General features: G+C 41.9%; 1 protein-coding gene across 1 annotated transcript in view; it reads left to right on the top strand.

The window, feature by feature from the left end:
- ABCC3 (ATP binding cassette subfamily C member 3) overlaps positions 1 to 20,963 on the top strand; it is a 76,270-nt gene that overhangs the window by 40,889 nt on the left and 14,418 nt on the right. The window contains exons 10-23 of the mRNA XM_026654442.2: positions 100 to 261; positions 1,504 to 1,596; positions 3,904 to 4,107; positions 5,504 to 5,650; positions 6,030 to 6,117; positions 7,595 to 7,661; positions 12,576 to 12,702; positions 13,113 to 13,289; positions 14,181 to 14,348; positions 15,223 to 15,406; positions 16,589 to 16,694; positions 17,468 to 17,618; positions 19,159 to 19,366; positions 19,988 to 20,298. Of these exons, the coding sequence (XP_026510227.1) occupies positions 100 to 261; positions 1,504 to 1,596; positions 3,904 to 4,107; positions 5,504 to 5,650; positions 6,030 to 6,117; positions 7,595 to 7,661; positions 12,576 to 12,702; positions 13,113 to 13,289; positions 14,181 to 14,348; positions 15,223 to 15,406; positions 16,589 to 16,694; positions 17,468 to 17,618; positions 19,159 to 19,366; positions 19,988 to 20,298 (2,193 nt within the window). The remainder of the gene's footprint in view (positions 1 to 99; positions 262 to 1,503; positions 1,597 to 3,903; positions 4,108 to 5,503; positions 5,651 to 6,029; positions 6,118 to 7,594; positions 7,662 to 12,575; positions 12,703 to 13,112; positions 13,290 to 14,180; positions 14,349 to 15,222; positions 15,407 to 16,588; positions 16,695 to 17,467; positions 17,619 to 19,158; positions 19,367 to 19,987; positions 20,299 to 20,963) is intronic.

Raw genomic sequence — 20,963 nt, 5'->3', positions numbered from 1 at the left:
TAGTAGGGTATCTGGCTTTCCTATTCCCTGAAGATTTATTATCTGCATTTCTCCGCATGTGTCCAAGATCGATAATTATCAGGGTCTCTCACTTTTCAGTCCTTGGTCATCACAAACTCAGCAAAGCGCTCCTCTACTGTTGGAGAAATTGTCAACTTGATGTCAGTGGATGCCCAGCGGTTCATGGATTTGGTGACTTTCCTGAACATGTTATGGTCGGCACCCCTTCAGATTTGTCTAGCTTTATACTTCCTCTGGCAGGTACAGGAACCATCACATTTGTCAGAGTTTTTATTTCAGTGACACGCAGCCTGGTTTTTGTTTGTTGAATTCGCCACCATTTTCAGAAACCTCCTCTCTTTCTGTCTTGTTTTGGCATAGAATGATTGACACCAACTTACCAAATTTCCTGCATTTGATTGAATAAATGTGCCCTGGATGAGTGGACTTTGGGCTGTTACACCCTTTAGAACAGTGGTCACCAACCAGTCCATTGCAATTGACTGGTCGATTCTAGAAGATCTCCCAGTCGATCGTGATCTCCGGCAGTGCAGCATGGCTGCCACTAAGGCAGACTCCCTACCCTGGCCCCACGCCGCTCCCGGAAGTGGCTAGTGTGGCTGTGGGGACAGGGGGTCTCCTTTTGTGCACTGCTCCTGCCTGCAAGTACCGCTCCTGCAGCTCCTATTGGCCGGAAGAGCTGCGGGAGGCAGCGCACGGAGCCCCCCAGGGGCCGTAGGGGCGCGTTGGCCCTTTCCGGGAGTGGTGTGGGGAGGTGCAGGAGCGGGCTTCGGGCTGGGGCAAAGTGATCTTGGGTAAAAATGTTAGAGACCACTGCTTTAGAGGTTTTCTCTTTCTTACTGCTGTAAAATAATCTAACTTTGCAGTACACAGCGACATAATGAGCCACTGGTGACTTTGTAGCATTTTATGTCCAAATACAGAGACAGACCCTCTGACTCAGGCTGAGGATGCCCTCCCTCATGTATTAACATTCAGGGTGATTGGGGTTTTTTGTCAATTACAGTTCCCTGTATCAGAGAGAAGTCAGGGGAAATGCCCTCCCTCTCGGTTCTCCATTCCCTGCCTGTAAATATTTGGTATCTTTTCATATACGGACTGTATTTTCTTTTTTCTGAGGTTTGTGGTGGTGCTCTCTACATCTATTAAGATGCTCTATTTGCATTAGTCCACTGCTGTATTCCCCTTCCACCATGAGCAATTTCGCAAATAAATTGCAGGAGCTCTCAGACGTCATCGATGCTAGTAGAGTACTGGTAGCTCCCGATCAATACTGTGATCTAGAGTTTATACAACAAGAAGAGGGGAAGCAGAGTCAGAATGCCCCAGTGGGAGGGTGGAAATTCACACTCTCGTTTCAAATACGTGTTAGTGAAGCAATCGCTTATTCTTTACCAAACTCAGCTTCTTTCAATGCTATCTACCGGAGATGACCTTATTTCATGGAGAGCAACAACTTACATTGTCTCTTTTCCTATCAAGACTTTAGGGCCTTCTGTGTTGGCGGGGGTTGCAGTGATGATCTTACTAATTCCATTGAATGCTGCAATTGCTATAAAAACCAGAGCGTTCCAGGTAGGTAACGTTAAGAATAGTCCATAACCCAAGGTGGTGGCTCTTCTAGAAAAGTGGAAGGAGTCAGAGTCTTTTTAGTGCCTATTGAATCGAAAGTGCAATGTGTCTGTGTACGTTGGATGAGATGCTGTCAGTCAAAAGAATCATGAATGGGACTTTTCAGTATCATCCACTGTTGGCTTAATTCTGCTGCTCCCATTGAAGTCAATGACAGTTTTACCATTGATTTCCATAGGAGCAGAGGGAGGCCAGCACTGAACACTTTTGAAAATCCCACTCCATTTTTTTTTTTTACATTCCTTCCCTGTGTTACTACAAATAACTCAGTGATTCAGCTTCATGAATCTTTAAAATCTGATGTTACGTTTCTCCATTGATGTTGCTTGGGTCCTGTTTTGCATTTCACTAGACTTGAATATTGAAGCTGGATAGGTCATTTTTTATTACATTCTCTGACACAAGCCAAATGCTATTGTGTTTGAGTTGCAAGCACTGCAGGGGAGTGTTTTAAAAGAAGTCACTGAAACGTAAAGACAAAATTTTTTCTCTCTCTCTCTCTCTCTCTCTCTCTCTTTTTTTTTAACCTTCCCATACTACTTTTTTTTTTTTAAACAAACAAATCTGCATTCCAGACCTCAGCTGCTTGAGAGAATCCCTTGTAAGAGGCTCTTTGACATGACTTTGGATCAAAGCCATAGATGAAATGAAAGGGGCCCTGAAGAAAGCTTGGGCGAGTAATTAATGAGCCGGGTCTCCAAGGTTGGATCCCTCTGTGGGATCAGGGCCACAAGAAGGACAAATGTATACAGAAGATTAGGCTATTATTTTGTTTGCTTTGAGTACATAAGAGCAAATATAAGAGCTATTCTTAGTGATAAACAGAGGCTGTCAGCCAGACTGAGTCCAGATTAAATCGTTACACGTTATCTGCAGAATCTCATCTCTTATCATCCATGAGCTAAACTGAACAAGTTTCATTTTAGTTAGTGCTAACGATTTTAATACTAATGGAGATTGCACTAAGAATTTAAATGGCCAGTTCTCCGCACAGGCCTCCCCTAGTGCAAGCAAGAAAATTGAGAGTTTGAATGATTCACTGTTCAAGCGAAAGATGTGCAGAATGATGCCAGGTGCTCTTCCAAGCAACCCCCAGTCTGGAGGGGACCTCTACTGGGACAAGAGGATAATTCCCTCATCTCTATACCCATTCACTTGGTGGCCCCTACTGTGAGTAGGGTGACCAGATAGCAACTGTGAAAAAACAGGACAGGGGTGGGGGGTAATAGGAGCCTATATAAGAAAAAGTCTCAAAAAACGGGACTGTCCCTTTAAAAATGGCACATCTGGTCACCCTAACTGAGTGCCTAGGAAGAGGGCAGATGTGTTGGTGTACTTGTGCTATGGATTTCCGTCCTCTAAGGTAGAAAAACTGCCAACTCATTTCTTGTAGACCATTGGACAGTCAACAGATGACGATGCCTTTCATCAGTGCCAACCCTACCCAGATTTGAACTGCTGACTTTAAGATGAAAGGAACCTTTATTCCATTAGCAATCTCCGTGGTCATCCACACTCCACGAGTAGTGCAATACTAATGCAACAAAGTCCTTTGGCTTGTAGCTGGAAAAATCCAGCTAAGAGATTATGCTGAGTAATGGGATGTCGTAATCTCTTAGTGATTGTTTTGGAGTATTTTTTTGAGGTAAAGAGCCCAACCCTTGAGGTTAGATAGTGTCAGAATTGAAAAGTAAATGTAAATAGTGACAATAGCTTCAGCTTTAGTAGCAGAACAATATAGTTATGTTCCACAAAACCTTGAGACAGCCAACAGATCTGCCAGTTAATCACTACCTAATAAATATTAGCATTTCTTTTCTCCCTTGACCTATAAGGAGGGGTTAGGGCTGAGTAGCAGAGTGTGTGGATTCCAAGCAGGTGAGGTGTTACATTTAATTTTTCATTATATCCACATTCTATTCTGGGGATTTGATCTGGGGGTAATGGAGTGGAGACCGTTTTCTTTAAAATACACTGCTAAATAATGAAGGGCACCCAGACATTTAAATAGGCACTTCTAAAATTGTACATCAGTAAAAATCTAAATAAAGAAAGGAAAGAATTAGGATAGCATTTTCAATAGTGCCTAAGTCCCACTGGAAGACACTTTTGAAAATTTACCCCTAGACAATAAAGTTGATTAGAATGCACTTGTATTTCTAACAATGTATGTGATACACTGCCTGCCTTTTGTGTCTGCCTAAAAATATAGATAGATTTTTTTTAACAATGTTATTCGGAATAATTTAGGTGGAACAGATGCGGTATAAAGATTCCCGCATTAAACTAATGAATGAGATTCTGAGTGGCATAAAGGTACTGAAGCTTTACGCGTGGGAACCATCCTTCCAGGAGAAAGTGCTGGAGATACGAAAGAATGAGCTCCGGGTTCTGAAGAAAGCAGCATATCTAAATTCTTTGTCCATCTTTGCATGGATCAGCGCACCATTTCTGGTAAACATCATTTGTATTGCTTACACAAATAGGTATGAAAGCTATCAGGGCACAAAATAGAAGGTGAAATCCAGAGCCCTTAAATAGACTGTCTGCATATCAAATGGGTATTGGAATAAACATGTATATTTAAAAATCATACATACGCTTTAAAACAATTGAATACTTTACTGTTCTATGACACTGTTCATCAAAGTATTTTTCAGTGACGTCTCGCAGTTAGAGCTGGGCACAAAATAGCTTTCCCATCCCGTGGAAATTTTTGAGATTTCAAAAAATGTTTCCGTCCCAAATCAAGACAAAAAGTCGAAATCTTGAAAAATATTGTGCACCAAAAATCAGGGGGAGAGTAGGGGATTTTATATTGGGTTAATCAAAATGTCTTGTATAGATTTCAGCCTCATTTTATGTATTTATTTATTTTACTTGAACTTAATTTTTTAAATGAAAAGTCATTTTGACCTTAAAAACTGAACTTTTTTCATTCTGGAAATGTCCAAATGGGAAGTGTCAACAATTCTGAAATTTAACGGGAAACTTTTTCATGAAATTGTTTGTGGGGAAAAGATTGGTTTTAAATTGGCATTTTCTGATGAAAAAATATTTTGTCTCAAAGTTCCTGAGCAGTTCTCCTCACTATGCCCTCGTATGACATAGACACAGACATTGGGGGCAGGTGAAGAGCCACGTTCTTTCCTCCCTCTCAGACTTTCCTGTTAAATTCCCTTTGATTTAGCTGTAGATCTCATGCATTCTCATCACCGGTCCCCACTAGCTTGTTGTGTGTGATTGCAGCTATTTTGTGAGTGGTAAATATTATTGTCCCTATTTTATGGAGGGGTGCACACGGTTACACAGAGTCCGTGGCATAGTTGGGAATAGAAGCCAAGTATCCTATGCAGTAAATACTAAGAAATTCCTTCTTGACTTACTAGAAAATGAGTTTCTCCTTTGCTTTCCTGCCAAGACTCCTTGGTTTATGTTTTTGTGGTTAGCCTCCAATGGCCAATGATACTGAAGTTAACAGTGGACAAATTGGAGTGGAAGAAACAAGAAAGTGGCCTGAACTTGCCCCAGAGCACAAACCACACCCTAATAAATACACCTTAAACTTTTATGTACTCACAAGAGCCTTGCAGTTCACCTTTAAATCTCAACTTTCAATGAAATATAATCAGTAAATAGTCTTGTTCTGTAGACATTAGCATCATTTGTGTGGTACAATGGCTTGTCTTTTAAAGCACATTGGGATTTGATATATGAAAAGATAAAAAGCAGTAGAGAATTGGTCCACTTCTGACTCCAATGATTTTATTTCTAACGGTATCAGTTAGGCCTGAATGCTCTTAACAAATCAAGAGGGCTTTTTTGATCAAACACACTTTCTGGCTTTCAGGTTGCACTGACCACATTTGCAGTATATGTCAGTGTGGATGAAAATAATATTCTGGATGCAGAGAAAGCCTTTGTCTCCCTCTCCTTGTTTAATATCCTAAGGTTTCCACTCAACATGCTTCCACAGGTCATTAGCAACCTTGCACAGGTAAGGAAGGTCTTGTTCATTATTTGCTTCAAATTCAAAAAACAATGGTATCTCTTGATTTTAAACTGGACTGTGAAATATGACAATTCAAGGTGTCTCCCATACTCTTTTTAATGTTCTTTTATTAGCACTGCACTATTACCAGCCTTGTTGCTTGTGAACGAGCCTGTGTTTTGTGGCATTTCGTGTGAGTTTTGCTTCACTTAAGCAAATTTACTTTATCTCAAAAATGACACAGCTCAGATCTTCCCAGGGAAGGAATGAGTCATGGTTCATGAACTCCACATGGTAAAAGCATGAGCCTGCTTCCCTCCTGACGGGAAGGAGACTGGTTTCTCGTTTTAAAGACTATGAAATAATGCCTCCCTTTTTTTGTTAGACAAGTGTTTCCCTGAAGAGAATTCAGCAGTTCCTGAGTCACGATGAGCTTGATCCAAATTGTGTGGAAACCAAGGTGGTTACTCCAGGTAAAGAGGAGATGGTGTGGATGATGGGGGTGTGCATGTGTGTGTCTGTGTGGGTTTGGAGAGGGAGAGTGCATAGAAAACCCCAAACTTGCAATATTTATCAATAGGCTACTTGGATTACAAAAGAATCAATTAATAATAATGCCAGTGAATTCCGAAAGGAAGTCCTTTCCTGGAAAATGCTTGTTTGCCCTCAAGACAATGTGGAAACTACCAAGGTTTCTGGCTGTATTCGTGAGGCATGAGCTGTTCTTTTAAAATGCTCTGTATTCATAATGTAATGGATACTAAATAAGGGTATGTCTACACTACGGGATTAATCCGAATTTAGATAATTCGAATTTGGGAAACAGGTTGTATAAATTCGATTGTGCGCTGCCACACTAAGCACATTAATTCGGTTTTTAACCACATTAATTCGGTGGTGTGCGGCCACACTACCCCATTAATTTAACCACATTAATTCGGTGGTGTGCGGCCACACTAACCCTAATTCGAATTAACAAAATCGATTTTGGCGCTACTCCGCTCGTCGAGGTGGAGTACAGAAATCGATTTTAAGTGCCCTTTAATTCGAATTAACTGGCTCTGTAGTGTGGACGGGTGAAGGATTAATTCGGATTAACGCTGCTAAATCCGAATTAAAGTCGTAGTGTAGACCAGGCCTAACAGCGTATCATGCTTTGGGGCATCAGCTGATCATCAGGGGCCAGGCAGGGCCATGTTTGGCATTGCATAAATGCATAGGGGTAATGCGCAGGTTTTGGGGGGCAGGGAAGGTCACTTACTTCTGTTGGCCACTGCCAGAGGCACAGGATCCCAGATTGAGTCAGAAAACGGTCCGATCTCATAAGATTCATGAAGTGTTCTCCTGTACCGCACTCTTGTTGTTCTTTGATTTTAAAGCTTCTTTTGTCTTCAAGATTCTAAGGGGGCAGGAGATGCAAGGCAGCTGCCATGTGATTACTATTACATGCCTACCATTCCACAAGGAGATGAATAAAGCCTGATGATCTGTAACTTGTTAGGTCAGCAATATGGAGCCGTTCAGAGGCAGGCCTAAACTTGTACATGGACCTCCCCAGCAAACTGCCAACCTTTTACTGACTATGGAATAGTCCCTTGAGTGATGTGATGTGATGTAATTATCACAGAGGGATGTTGAAAACTGTCCTGGGCAATTCAGGTGATAAGCTGCTCTAGGGACCAGTCCTGCTGGGGCAGGGAGATAAACAGCTTTCTCATGTCTCAGTTCTGTGATTTCACTTACTCTGAACAGTGTTCCCTTGTGACTGAGCAGATCACAAATGTTACTTCCCGTGCCAAGAGAAAAGGGAATGGAAATGAACACAAAACTTCCGTAGTGTTGTATAAATAAATGTCCTCCAACTGTTCTCCCTTTTCAGTAGAAAGGCCTCACTCAGCACCATTATGCACAACACTTTTCCCACCCTCTCTATTATGTTCTGTTGTACAGGCTACGCCATCACTGTAACAAATGGGACATTCAGCTGGGCAAAGGAGCTCAAGCCATCTCTGAAAGAGTAAGATTTCTTTATACAATTCCAGTACAGCATCTACCTGCTTCCCTCTGTTTGTTGTCTCTAGCGAAATCAGTTTCAAGGTTGTTTAACGTTAAACCAGTAGGGCGTTCGGTTTCATTGTTACAAAGTTATATTATCCGATCTCCTGCACACATCTTTGTTTTTTAAACATCAGACCAGTTTGCTTGTCCCATATTATTATGCTGTACAAAGCCTAAATATTACAGAGCCTAGAAACTGCAGTGACGGGCATATCATAGGTAGATTAAGGGACAGATGGAGTAAATTAATTTCTAATGTAGATAATACATATTTACTGGCCCAATCTGTTGACCAGGAAAATCAGATTATCTGATGGGCTGCTAGCAGTGCTATTGAGAGAGTTGGGATGTACATGTTGGGCCTTGGAGACTTTAGTTCATGGACATAAGAACACTTTTTCTGTTCTTTAAGGATTTTGGGTCATACCCATCACCGTGGTATCTCAGGGTCTTTTTGAGAACCTCTATTTGCAGCCTTCTCCCCCAGCCTCCCAGTTTTGGTTTGACCCCCTGTTTGAACAAAGTCAAATCTAATTGCGGCTAAAAAATTGCACATTTTGCCTAGTTTCAGGTCAAAATCAAAGGCACTCGAGCATTTATAACGTGTTTAGCACACTGTAGCATAAGTAGAAACTTTGACGTGGCTCCGACCTGCTTGAAAAGCTCAGGTTCTGCAAGAAGCTCAACTCAGACATAGGGAAGGGTAGGAGAGATGTCCTGGAGGCCAAATTTAGGCTGCTAGGGAAGAGACTGAAATCCAGGACCTCTATGGTGGCATTCTCAGAAATGCTCCCAGTTCCATGCGCAGGGCCAGGTAGGCAGGCAGAGCTTCAGAGTCTCAATGCATGGATGAGACGATGGTGTAGAGAGGAGGGGTTTACATTCATTAGGAACTGGGGAAACTTTTGGGATGGGGGGAGCCTATACAGGAGAGATGGGCTCCACCTAAACCAAAGTGGAACCAGACTGCTGGCACTAAACATTAAAAAGGTTGTAGAGCAGTTTTTAAACTAGGAGATGGGGGAAAGCCGACTGCTGCAGAGGAGCATGTGGATCGGACAGAGAATCTCCAGGTTATAGTCAGGAGCAGAGGATGGAGGAGGATAATGTAAGGGCCAGATCAGATGATAAACATTCACATAAAAAAGAATCTAACACATCAGAAAAGGGCAGACAAGTAAACAGTGAAAAGTTTTTAAAGTGCTTGTACACAAATGCTAGAAGTCTAAATAATAAGATGGGTGAACTAGAGTGCCTCGTGATAAAGGAGGATATTGATATAATAGGCATCACAGAAACCTGGTGGACTGAGAGCAATCAATGGGACACAATCATTCCGGGGTACAAAATATATCGAAAGGACAGAACAGGTCGTGCAGGGGGTGGAGTGGCACTATATGTGAAAGAAAATGTAGAATCAAATGAAGTAAAAAGCTTAAGTGAATCCACATGTTCCATAGAATCTCTATGGATAGAAATTTTATGCTCTAATAAGAATATAACATTAAGGATCTATTATAGACCACCTGACCAGAACAGTAATAGTGATGATGAAATGCTAAGGGAAATTAGAGAGGCTATCAAAATTAAGAACCCAATAATAGTGGGGGATTTCAATTATCCCCATATTGACTGGGAACATTTCACTTCAGGACGAAATGCAGAGATAAAATTTCTCTATACTTTAAATGACTGCTTCATGGAGCAGCTGGTACGGGAACCCACAAGGGGAGAGGCAACTCTAGATTTAGTCCTGAGTGGAGCGCAGGAGCTGGTCCAAGAGGTAACTATAACAGGACCGCTTGGAAATAGTGACCATAATACAATAGCATTCGACATCCCTGTGGTGGGAAGAACATCTCAACAGCCCAACACTGTGGCATTTAATTTCAAAAGGGGGAACTATGCAAAAATGAGGGAGTTAGTTAAACAGAAGTTAAAAAGTACAGTGACTAAAGTGAAATCCCTGCAAGCCGCATGGGCGCTTTTTAAAGACACCATAATAGTGGCCCAACTTCAATGTATACCCCAAATGTATACCCCAAATTAAGAAACATAGTAAAAGAACTAAAAAAGAACCACCGTGGAAGTTGTGGAACTATTAACTAAGGTTTGTAACCTGTCCTTTAAATCAGCTTCTGTACCCAATGACTGGAAGTTAGCTAATGTAATGCCAATATTTAAAAAGGGCTCTAGAGGTGATCCCGGCAATTACAGACCGGTAAGTCTAACATCGGTACCGGGCAAATTAGTCGAAACAATAGTTAAGAATAAAATTGTCAGACACATAGAAAAACATAAACTGTTGAGCAATAGTCAACATGGTTTCTGTAAAGGGAAATCGTGTCTTACTAATCTATTAGAATTCTTTGAAGAGGTCAACAAACATGTGGACAAGGGGGATCCAGTGGACATAGTGTACTTAGATTTCCAGAAAGCCTTTGACAAGGTCCCTCACCAAAGGCTCTTACGTAAATTAAACTGTCATGGGATAAAAGGGAAGGTCCTTTCATGGATTGAGAACTGGTTTAAAGACCGGGAACAAAGGGTAGGAATTAATGGTAAATTCTCAGAATGGAGAGGGGTAACTAGTGGTGTTCCACAAGGGTCAGTCCTAGGACCAATCCTATTCAACTTATTTATAAATGATCTGGAGAAAGGGGTAAACAGTGAGGTGGCAAAGTTTGCAGATGATACTAAACTGCTCAAGATAGTTAAGACCAAAGCAGACTGTGACGAACTTCAAAAAGATCTCGCAAAACTAAGTGATTGGGCAACAAAATGGCAAATGAAATTTAATGTGGATAAATGTAAAGTAATGCACATTGGAAAAAATAACCCGAACTATACATACAATATGATGGGGGCTAATTTAGCTACAACAAGTCAGGAAAAAGATCTTGGAGTCATCATGGATAGTTCTCTGAAGATGTCCACGCAGTGTGCGGAGGCAGTCAAAAAAGCAAACAGGATGTTAGGGATCATTAAAAAGGGAATAGAGAATAAGACTGAGAATATATTATTGTCCTTATATAAATCGATGGTACGCCCACATCTCGAATACTGCGTACAGATGTGGTCTCCTCATCTCAAAAAAGATATACTGGCACTAGAAAAGGTTCAGAAAAGGGCAACTAAAATGATTAGGGGTTTGGAACGGGTCCCACATGAGGAGAGATTAAAGAGGCTAGGACTCTTCAGCTTGGAAAAGAGGAGACTAAGGGGGGATATGATAGAGGTATATAAAATCATGAGTGATGTGGAGAAAGTGGATAAGGAAAAGTTATTTACTTATTCCCATAATACAAGAACTAGGGGTCACCAAATGAAATTAATAGGCAGCAGGTTTAAAACAAATACAAGGAAGTTCTTCTTCACGCAGCGCACAGTCAACTTGTGGAACTCCCTGCCTGAGGAGGTTGTGAAGGCTAGGACTATAACAGTGTTTAAAAGAGAACTGGATAAATTCATGGAGGTTAAGTCCATTAATGGCTATTAGCCAGGATGGGTAAGGAATGGTGTCCCTAGCCTCTGTTTGTCAGAGGATGGAGATGGATGGCAGGAGAGAGATCACTTGATCATTGCCTGTTAGGTCCACTCCCTCTGGGGCACCTGGCATTGGCCACTGTCGATAGACAGGATACTGGGCTAGATGGACCTTTGGTCTGACCCGGTACGGCTGTTCTTATGTTCTTATGAGACAGCTTGTGTTTTGTAACAAAATCTGAAACCAGGGGAACTTCCCTGTTCTGGGGTTTCATTCTGAAAGATCCATGCAGCTGTAACTAGAATTATCAGCCACCAAAATCATTGTCTCTTAATGCTGGGGAGGGGAATATGCTACTGGATATGGAGGATAATGAGGAAAGGTTTTGAATTTTGGTGGTCAATCCTGCTTTGAATGCTTTTTTGAAAGCCTGGCTACATATGAAAAGCTCCTGTAGGTAATGAAAGGAGTCTGAGGAATGGCTCCAGTCCCAATTCTGCGTCTAGTTCTGTGCATATGGGGCTGGCATTGACTTCAGAGGGACTATGTAAAGGTAGAGGGGTCCGATCATACAGATCTGCAGGAGAATTAGGGCCTGAGTCAAGACTTTAGACCATTTTAGAAGAAAATTATATTTGGAAGGGTTTTGCTTTCCCCTGTTGTGCCATTATCAATTCTATTTACTAGCACTATAAATATTTTAGTTAAATGGTTTAAACAAGGCACTTAATCCCTCAACATTTCCAGCCAGGTGTTCTTGCTGAGAGAGGCCCTGAGATCATCTGATTCCTTCCAAAAAGGTTATTAACCCTTTGTAACCCAATAAGCTGATATAATTTGAAAACAGGGTTTTATAATCGGAAGTGTAGGTCAACCTTCTCTATAGGCTTTGCTACCAGCTCTCCTGATACTCTCAATGAATTTGGTGCATATGTAACACTGACAGACCCCAGTCATCGGCGGGATCGAACCTGGGACCTCTGGAGCTTAGTGCATGAGCCTCTACTGCATGAGCCAAAAGCCAACTGGCTGTAGAGCAGCACACTCATTAATCTCTCTCAGTGGTCTTGGTGCCACTAGATGGGACACAACACCACACCCAGGAGGTGTGTGGGATACACATACTGCAAGGGTAATGAGGAAATTGTCCTGAATCATAAGTGGGGCTCCTATGTGCTACTGCAGTACAAATAATAATAATTATTATTAAGCAAGCTTAAAAAGAAGTGGTGGGGGGAACCAATAACCCAGCTACATTTACTATATCGTTTTATGTGCATTTGCTGAGATAGGGGGGGATTGTGAGTGCATACATCAGACCTGACTAAAGGAGCTGTAATGTCTTTAACTAACATTTAATTAATTTTCAGCCTCTTTCCTCCACAGTATAAATTTGTTGGTCCCCAGTGGTTCTTTGGTTGCTGTTGTTGGCCATGTTGGCTGTGGGAAGTCTTCACTGGTATCAGCTCTTCTTGGTGAAATGGAAAAGCTAGAAGGACATGTGGCAGTGAAGGTGGGTTCTAGATAGGATGGCACTTCAAAATAATGTATGAACACACCTAGCATATTATATACATGCACATAGTGAATTGTTTATATATACATAGCGTATTAATATATGTCAGCTTGGACAGAGAATTCAGGGCTGTCTGTACTTTTACCAACTTCTCTGGATGCTTGTTTGGGTTTTGCTCATTACATTTGATTAAATTAAACAGTTGTGGTTTTTCCTGAGATTTCTACTGTACATCACCAATTAGTGCATGTGTATGTACAATACATATGTACTGTAGTGTGTGACTATGTATGTGCATATTACATATAGATTTGAATTAGCTCTGTAATTGTAAATCACAGTTCATTAAAGGTAAATCCATTCCACAATGAATAGTAAATCACAGAGGTTTGTTTTTTTCATTTTAGGGATCTGTTGCTTATGTTCCACAACAAGCCTGGATTCAGAATGCCACCCTGAAAGATAATATTTTGTTTGGCCAACAACATAATGAACAGAAGTACCAAAATGTCCTGGAGGCCTGTGCTTTAAAAACTGACCTTGAAGTACTTCCAGGGGGAGATCATACTGAGATAGGAGAGAAGGTAGGGCCCTTACCCGCAACATGCACAATGATGTCTGCTCTGTCTGTGCGATAGAAATAATGCTTTATATTTAGACCTTGATCCAGCAAAGTTTTTAAGCAGATGCTTAACTTTAAGCTTATGTTTAAGTCCATCCTATTAAACAAAGCTCTTAAGTATGGGCTTAACTTTAAGTGCGTGTTGAAGTGCTTTGCTGACTGGGGATCATAGACCTGATCTTGTGAGATATGGAGCATCCTCCACTCCCAATCAAGTTCTGAGTGTGATAAGGAATTCTGTCCATGGCAGTTTCAGAATCCATGCTCCTCCACGTGGTGGGAATGTGATATAACTCACACCAAGCTTGGTATAGGATCCTCTCCTAACTCCATATTCAAAATAGAAATCAGCTTGTTACACAACTGTTTCCCAAACTAAAGATGGTTTTGCAGAGGCTCAGAAGTTTCATGCCAGCCTGGGCAGTGTTGTGTGACCGTGAGTGGATATATTGAATCACCTGGAAAGCAGGAACAATGTGGCAAACATTACCGTTTCAGCTGAATCTTGCTTTGAATTTGTGTTTTGTCTCTCGTTTGGCAGATTTTGGTTTTGATTTTTAGCAGCCCCATTTAAGAATTCATTTGGTTCCAGGGCTCTTGTAAGTTGCTACAAAGAATTTTCCATTTGTAAGTTGCCAAATTCTTTCCTTTCAGATAGCAGTGCATGCACGAGCAGCTTTATTAGAGTTCCGTTTCCCCCTTCAACTCTACCTGTGCTATTCTATTGAGGCCCTTCTACTGTGCCCATCACCATAGCAGCTGAGTGCCTGTGAGCCGTAAGGATGCCCCTGCTATTGCTTGGATTAAATTGTGTCGTAGGTGATGTATTTTGTCCTCTCCTTCCACCTTGCAGGGCATCAATCTCTCGGGTGGCCAAAGGCAGAGAGTGAGCATTGCCCGCGCTGTGTTCAGTGACGCTGATGTGTACCTGTTAGATGACCCTCTTTCAGCTGTGGATTCCCACGTTGCTAAGCACATCTTTGACAACGTTATTGGACCAGAAGGGGCACTTAAAGGAAAAGTAAGCCTGTGTTTGGGTTCTCTTTTCTATACACACACGCGATCCAGAACTATCAGGGGTTAACTGGCCTGCTATTTTAACACTGGGAGTTGAGTTCTGAATAGCTCCCTGATTTCTTCATTTCATTGTACTTTTGGAAAAGGTGCCCATTGCCAGATGCTCAGTCGAGAGCTATTGTTCTGACATGCCCAAGGGTGGAGACGTGAAAAGCTCTTAAGCCTGGATAGTGTTTCTTCAAGTCCTGTGGAAACTTGTTCTCCCATGGAAACTAACACCTGACACTGCTGAAAACAAAATATATGGAGGAATTTAGAGCAGCCCCGTCCTTACTGTTGCTTGTCACTGTCCTGGGGCAGCTCAGGGTGGGGTGGGGGCGAGGGGGAATGTTGTGAACCACTTAGCGTTTCTACAGAACTCTGTGGTATTCTGTTGTCTAAAGGTTGCTGATTCAGGGTCTTGTCAGATCTCATGTGCCGCATCAAGCTATGTCAGAGCTCAGAGGGGAGACCGCAAGAAAAACAGTCTTACAGGAAGCGGTCTTGATGATTCAGCAATTGGCATTCGTCGCTGAGGCCGCACTTTGCTAGTTCCCCACTGTGGTGTTAGTGGGCTGCTGCCATTTTTAAAGCGAAGGCCCTGTCGCCATTAAATATTCCTTTAATTCTCTTCACAAGAGTCAGGGGTTTTACACCTAGTGTCTTAGCCGAATTCCACTACATTCTGTCTAAATGCCTCCTGATATTTCACCCGTATCCGATATTCACTTTTTATCCTAAAAATGTTACATAGTGATTGCTGCGTGTTGTTAAACAGCTGAAGCGTTCCACCCCAGAGGCGGCTTGGTAGCACTGACTTGTTTCATTCTCCCATACAGACCCGAATGCTAGTGACCCATGGCATCACCTTTCTGCCTCAGGTGGACCATATTGTGGTCCTTGTGGATGGCAAAATCTCTGAAATGGGATCCTACCAAGAGCTTTTGAAGCAAAATGGGGCTTTTGCAGAATTTCTTCGAAATTATGCACCTGATGAAGACATAGAAGAGGATGAGCTAACAAGTACAGCAGTTCTTATTCGTCTTAAATCATAGCTTTTGTATCAATCAGGTCATGAATTTCCCTATATATAAATGTGACCTGCTCCTGCGATCCATGCCTGTAGGGAAATGTAATAGTCCAGCCTTAGATTCCTTTTTTTTTTCTGGCTAGTAATGAAAATGTTAGGTACTGTGAGGGTTTTTTTTATGCTTACTAAGCTGGCATGGTGTAAGTTAACCCATCCAGTGTACTGAATGCAAGTTGGTAATACTGAAGTTTAAGTAAGCAAACATATTTCTTTCCTCTTGCAAAAGAACTTACCCAATCTGCCTGAGGCTAAGTACTTGTTTTCTAAGATAATGTAAGAAATTACTTTCCCTCAGTGTTTTTAATACAGAGAAATCCTTTTTATGGTTGGCAAAGACAGGATCAGTGGGAAAACGTAGTGCCCTTTGGACTCTATTTTTCCAAAGGGGTACCCAGAGCACAGTATTTCTGTTACATAGCATGACACAAATGTCATTTTAATCTGGATTTCTTCTAGGCCTAATTTGACCCTGATTAGATGGTGGAAGATGAAAGTATTTTGGCAAATGTTTCCTGTGTATGGCTGTATTCCCATAAAGTTTGGCTGCAGAAGTGTGTGTCCTGACAAACAAGATGCCAGAGGTTGTAGACAACCTCTTCTAGCAATAATAGACATTTACAGCAGCTTCCTAGACTCTCAATCCTTCATCCCAAGATAATGGGACAGCAGGGCAGGTTCTGCTCATGAGTTTGGTTAGATACAATTACAATACTACTGCTACTTAGCCCTTACGGCACATAGCTTCCAAAGTGCTTTGCCGACATTAATCTTCACAACAGCTTTGTGAGATGGGAGCGTTGTGGGGAGACAGAGGCATAGAGAGGATGTGAATCAGCCAAGTTGCAGAGGGAGTTGGTGTCAGAGTTAGCTTTAGAAATCAGGAGCTTCTTGCTGCCAGTTCTGTGTTCGGATCACACTTTTCTCCGGAATAGCAAAAGTTGCCAAACGCACTAGCTCCCTGCAATTACGCGGCACTGCAGTCTCAAACAGACTTCCGAAGCCACTGTGAGCTTCATAACGCTTATCCTTCAACTAACGTATTTGCCCCTGGCTTTTGACACCAGTTTCCTATAAGCTGCCCTCAGCAGAAAGCTAAAATGCAATTTTTATTACAGTGCTGGAGGATGAAGAGGTCTTGCTCGCTGAAGATACACTCAGCAACCACACTGATCTGGCAGATAACGAGCCTGTGACAAACGAGGTCCGCAAGCAGTTCCTTAGGTAGGCCTGATGTCCTCTTGTGAATGAAGCCCTCAGCTGGGCTGAAGCACGTTTTAAGGAGCCCGTCTTTAACACGAGCAGCTAATTAATGTTGCTCTCCAGTCTGACCCACTGTACTCTGCATCTTTCAGCATAGACTTTAGTTTCGTCTTTGTATTAAAGCCTCCTGTGTCCTTTTAATTTAAAATTATAACATATAGCACAGGGGACAAAACCTGTACTCCTATGAACCCGCTAATGAGAAGTGTATTAATATGAGCAATGATGTAGTTTTCAGACGGTGCTGCCATGAATATTGACACACACAGCTTCAACCTGCTGCTGATTAGATTAATAATATGCCTTTGCAATAGCACCTTTCATCTGAGTATCTCGGAACTCTTTAAAAGCATTAATGGATGGAGCCTTGTTAGCTCCGTTTTACATGTGTGGAAACAGAAGAAGAGAGAGATTAGGCACCTGAGTTTCAAAATGTTGGCCTTAAAATTAGGCACCTAAATATGCCACCTGATTTTCAGACGTGCTGAGTACTTGCAACTTCCATTGACTTCGATAGGAATTGTCTTCTCAACGCCTCTGAAAATCAGACCATGTAAGTAGGTGTCTAACTATGGATTTATGTGTCTGACCTTGGGCCACCCATGTATACACCTGTGACTTGCCCACAAGTCTCAGAGGGAGTCAGGGGCAGAGCTGGGAGCTGCTCCCCAGTCCTGTGTTTGAACCGCTATGCTATGCCTCCTCTCCGCTAATAAATCCATCGTTTCGATTAGGCAAATTAGTGTGATATCTTCAGAGGGAGAATGTCCCAAGAAGATGTCCACGAGAAGACGAGTGTGTGAAAAGAAGTCTGCAGAGCCGCCTCAACCACAAAAAATTCTCACTGATAAGCTCATTCAGGCAGAAACCAGCGAAACAGGAACGGTAGGGGGTTGTTGGTTTTTTTTCCCTTATTTTTCTCCAATTATAAAAAGTCACTTTTTATTACATATATAAAAAGCTATTCTATTAAATGTTTCATTTAACATATAGAGACATTGGCATTGCAAAAGCCAAACAGACTATAGCATTTGTCCTACTGGAGTAGGCTGCTCCTGCTTTAAACCTAGGGTCCTTCCAGCAACTTCTGCACCTGGCCTGTGCTATATATTTAGGAGAGAGAATTTCTTCCTGGTCCTGCTGTGAGCATCTTATGTCCTGAAGCATGATGTTTGATCACTCCATCGTCACATGGCACAGGTCTAAACATTGTTTGTTTCAAAGTGATCAAATCCCTTTTTAAATCCAGCTGTAGGATTTGATTCTCACCACCTGCAGCAGCAAATTCTATGGGCCAACTGCATGCCATGTGAATACGTGTTTATTTTAATTTAAATTTTAGCTTTGGTTACCATTTGAGAGAGATTTTTGTTGCACACAAATATTGAGACAAGTATGTATTGCAGCCTGTGTGCTACATTGGATTGGGATCTGCCTTGTAAGAGTAACTGTGATATATTGAAGGATGACGGATTAAATTGGGGGTGGAGGGGATTGAGAAGACTGAGCACAGGAAAGAAAGAAAATATAATGAAAATAACCAGGGAGTTTGTGTCACCAAAGAGGGGTCTTAGATTGTCACACAACTGAGCAACAGTGAGAGTATTTTCTACACATTAAATGTTGTACATGCTCAGTGTCACAGACATCAGGGGAGCTGTTGGTTAAGCATTATTTGTTGGTGGTGTCGATTTTCTTTATGAGCTTTTGAAAAGCACCTAAATCAATGGGATTTGTGCATCTAATAATCTCCCCTTTATATTCTTTTAGAGATTTCATTGGGGCCCCTCTGTCCCTTCCCACAATAATGACTTTTTGAGCCAGAGTTGTTAACTTGGAGATAGAAGTTTTACCCTGTTACTTTGCTTCACACATTTCTTTTGTTCAAGTGCCTCTGTGTGATTTTTTTTCCCTCGAACTTTTGGCCAAGACTTTCAAAAGTGACTCATGAATGTTGGGTGCCCAAGCTGAGATGTGGTAAAGAGACCTGATTTTTTCGAAGGGTGGGCTGCTCAGCCCTTTCTGTAAATCACCCCAAATCACTACTCACTCCTGAAAATCTTGACCTTTGCCTTCTATAGCCCTCAGCTCTGCTCCGCTACCTTTCACCCTATATCTTTAAACATTGTAATAAAATACAGTTAGTTGGAAAAGAGAAAAGAAACCTGAATATTTCACAGCAATCACCATTGACTCTCAGTAGAGATGCAACAGAACTACCTGTTTTAAAGCTGCGACCCGGATGTTGAGCTCAGTCAGATAAATTTCACTCCCTGCACTACAATATGTTAGTATTTTTGGCAATTTCCAGTTTACTAGGCCATCTACTGGAGAGATTTCCCTCTGGTCACTCTTGTTATTTCTGTGAACTCCAGACAGCAATTGAATGTACGTTGTAAATATATTGTGCTTTACACATTTACAGGTAAAGCTGACAGTGTTCTGGCAGTACATGAAGGCTGTGGGCCTCGTGACTTCTTTAGTTATATGCTTCCTGTATGCCTGTCAAAATGCTGCTGCAATTGGGGCCAATGTATGGCTTAGTGACTGGACCAATGAACCTGTCATAAACGGCACTCAGCGTAACACAAGCATGCGAGTCGGAGTATATGCTGCTCTGGGACTCTTGCAAGGTAAGAGCATTTCTCCAATTAATACAGTTAAAATATTTAGATGCACCCTTGCTGAACAAAGAGGGGCATACTGGGAAAGGCATAACAATAGCCACGGGGGGCTCTGAGCTTCTAAAACCTGAGCAAGGGCAGTAGAATACCACAAAACTGGTAAAATTTGTCCGAATCAACACTTCAAAGACTGCATGGTGGAAGTGAAGGAAGGATTGAGAAGGCTGGAGAATGATGGAAACTGAGAAGGAGGGGAGAAGGGAAGGGGGCTGAGCAGTAGAGGAGGGTGTGAATTCCTGGATGGTAGAGGTGATGCAGAGGTCAGGACTGAGGCGCACTGTGTGGAGGACTTGTAGAAGGGTGAGGGAGACTATATTTATAGACAATAAGGGTTGGCTGTCTGGATCCTGCAGACCTTACTCCTGTAAGTAATCTCACTGAAGTCAATGGTTAAATCACCCGTGACCAGAATGTACTGGGACTAATGTGATTGAAGGCTGTAGGGCCCTGATGTAGTAATGAGGAAAGTCTGCTGGCACAATAAAAACTGCTGGATCAGTAAAAGTCAAAAGCTGCATCTTGTGAACGACGTATTCACAAACCTCTGCAAATTTCTTCTTCGTATAACAGGCCTGCTAGTGCTGATCTCTTCCTTCATCCTGGCGATGGGTGGCATCAACGCAGCCCGAACACTCCATGCTGCGCTGCTGGAGAACAAGTTTCACACCCCACAGTCTTTCTTTGACACAACTCCCACAGGCCGAATCATCAACCGCTTCTCTAAGGACATATATGTGATTGATGAAGTGATACCACACACTATCCTGATGTTCCTAGGAACCTTCTTCACCTCTGTGTCAACTATGCTTGTAATCATATCGAGCACTCCGCTCTTCGCTGTGGTTATAATACCTCTAGCAATTATATATTTCTTTGTACAGGTAACTATGTCTGACTGCCAACCTGATGATCATTATGGTACTGTTCCTACTCTTTAGTTTAGAGCACTTAATTTAGGAGCTTGGAACATATTATCTCTGCACTGATATTACTGGTAATAGCCTCCCCAGGGCAGTGGTAGGAGACTCGTCTTTTTAAATCTTTTGTTTAGCTTATAAAAAAGATCAGGAGATGACTTGATTATGGTGTTATAAGTACCTTCATGGGGAGAAAATACCAGGCATTAAAGGGCTAATCTAGTGGGAAAAGGCATAAGAAGAACCAATGGCTGGAATTTGGAACAAGACAAATTCAAGTTAGAAATAAGGCACAAATTTTTAATGGTGTGAGTGATTAACCACTGCAATGAACTGTCGAGGCAGGTGTTGGGTTTTGTTCTTTTGATGTCTTCAGATCAGGACTGGATGTATTTCTGAAAGATATGATTTAGTCTAACATAAATGATTGAAGAAGAGCTCTGGGTAAGCTTGAAAGCTTCTCTCTTTCACCCACAGAAGCTGGTCCAATACCAAATATTACCTCACCACCTTGTCTCTAATATCCTAGGACCAACATGGCTACAGCAATACTGCATACAAATGATTGGGCTTCTTTACAGGGGTAATGGGGTGAAATTCTCTGGCCTGTGTTATACAGGAGGTCAGGC

The sequence above is a fragment of the Terrapene carolina genome, unplaced genomic scaffold (genome assembly GCF_002925995.2).
Source record: "Terrapene carolina triunguis isolate 2854851 unplaced genomic scaffold, T_m_triunguis-2.0 Scaffold192, whole genome shotgun sequence".
In the NCBI taxonomy this organism is placed as follows: Eukaryota; Metazoa; Chordata; order Testudines; family Emydidae; genus Terrapene; species Terrapene triunguis.
Note: the sequence above shows the minus strand (reverse complement) of the source record. Positions and strands in the feature narration are given on the sequence as shown.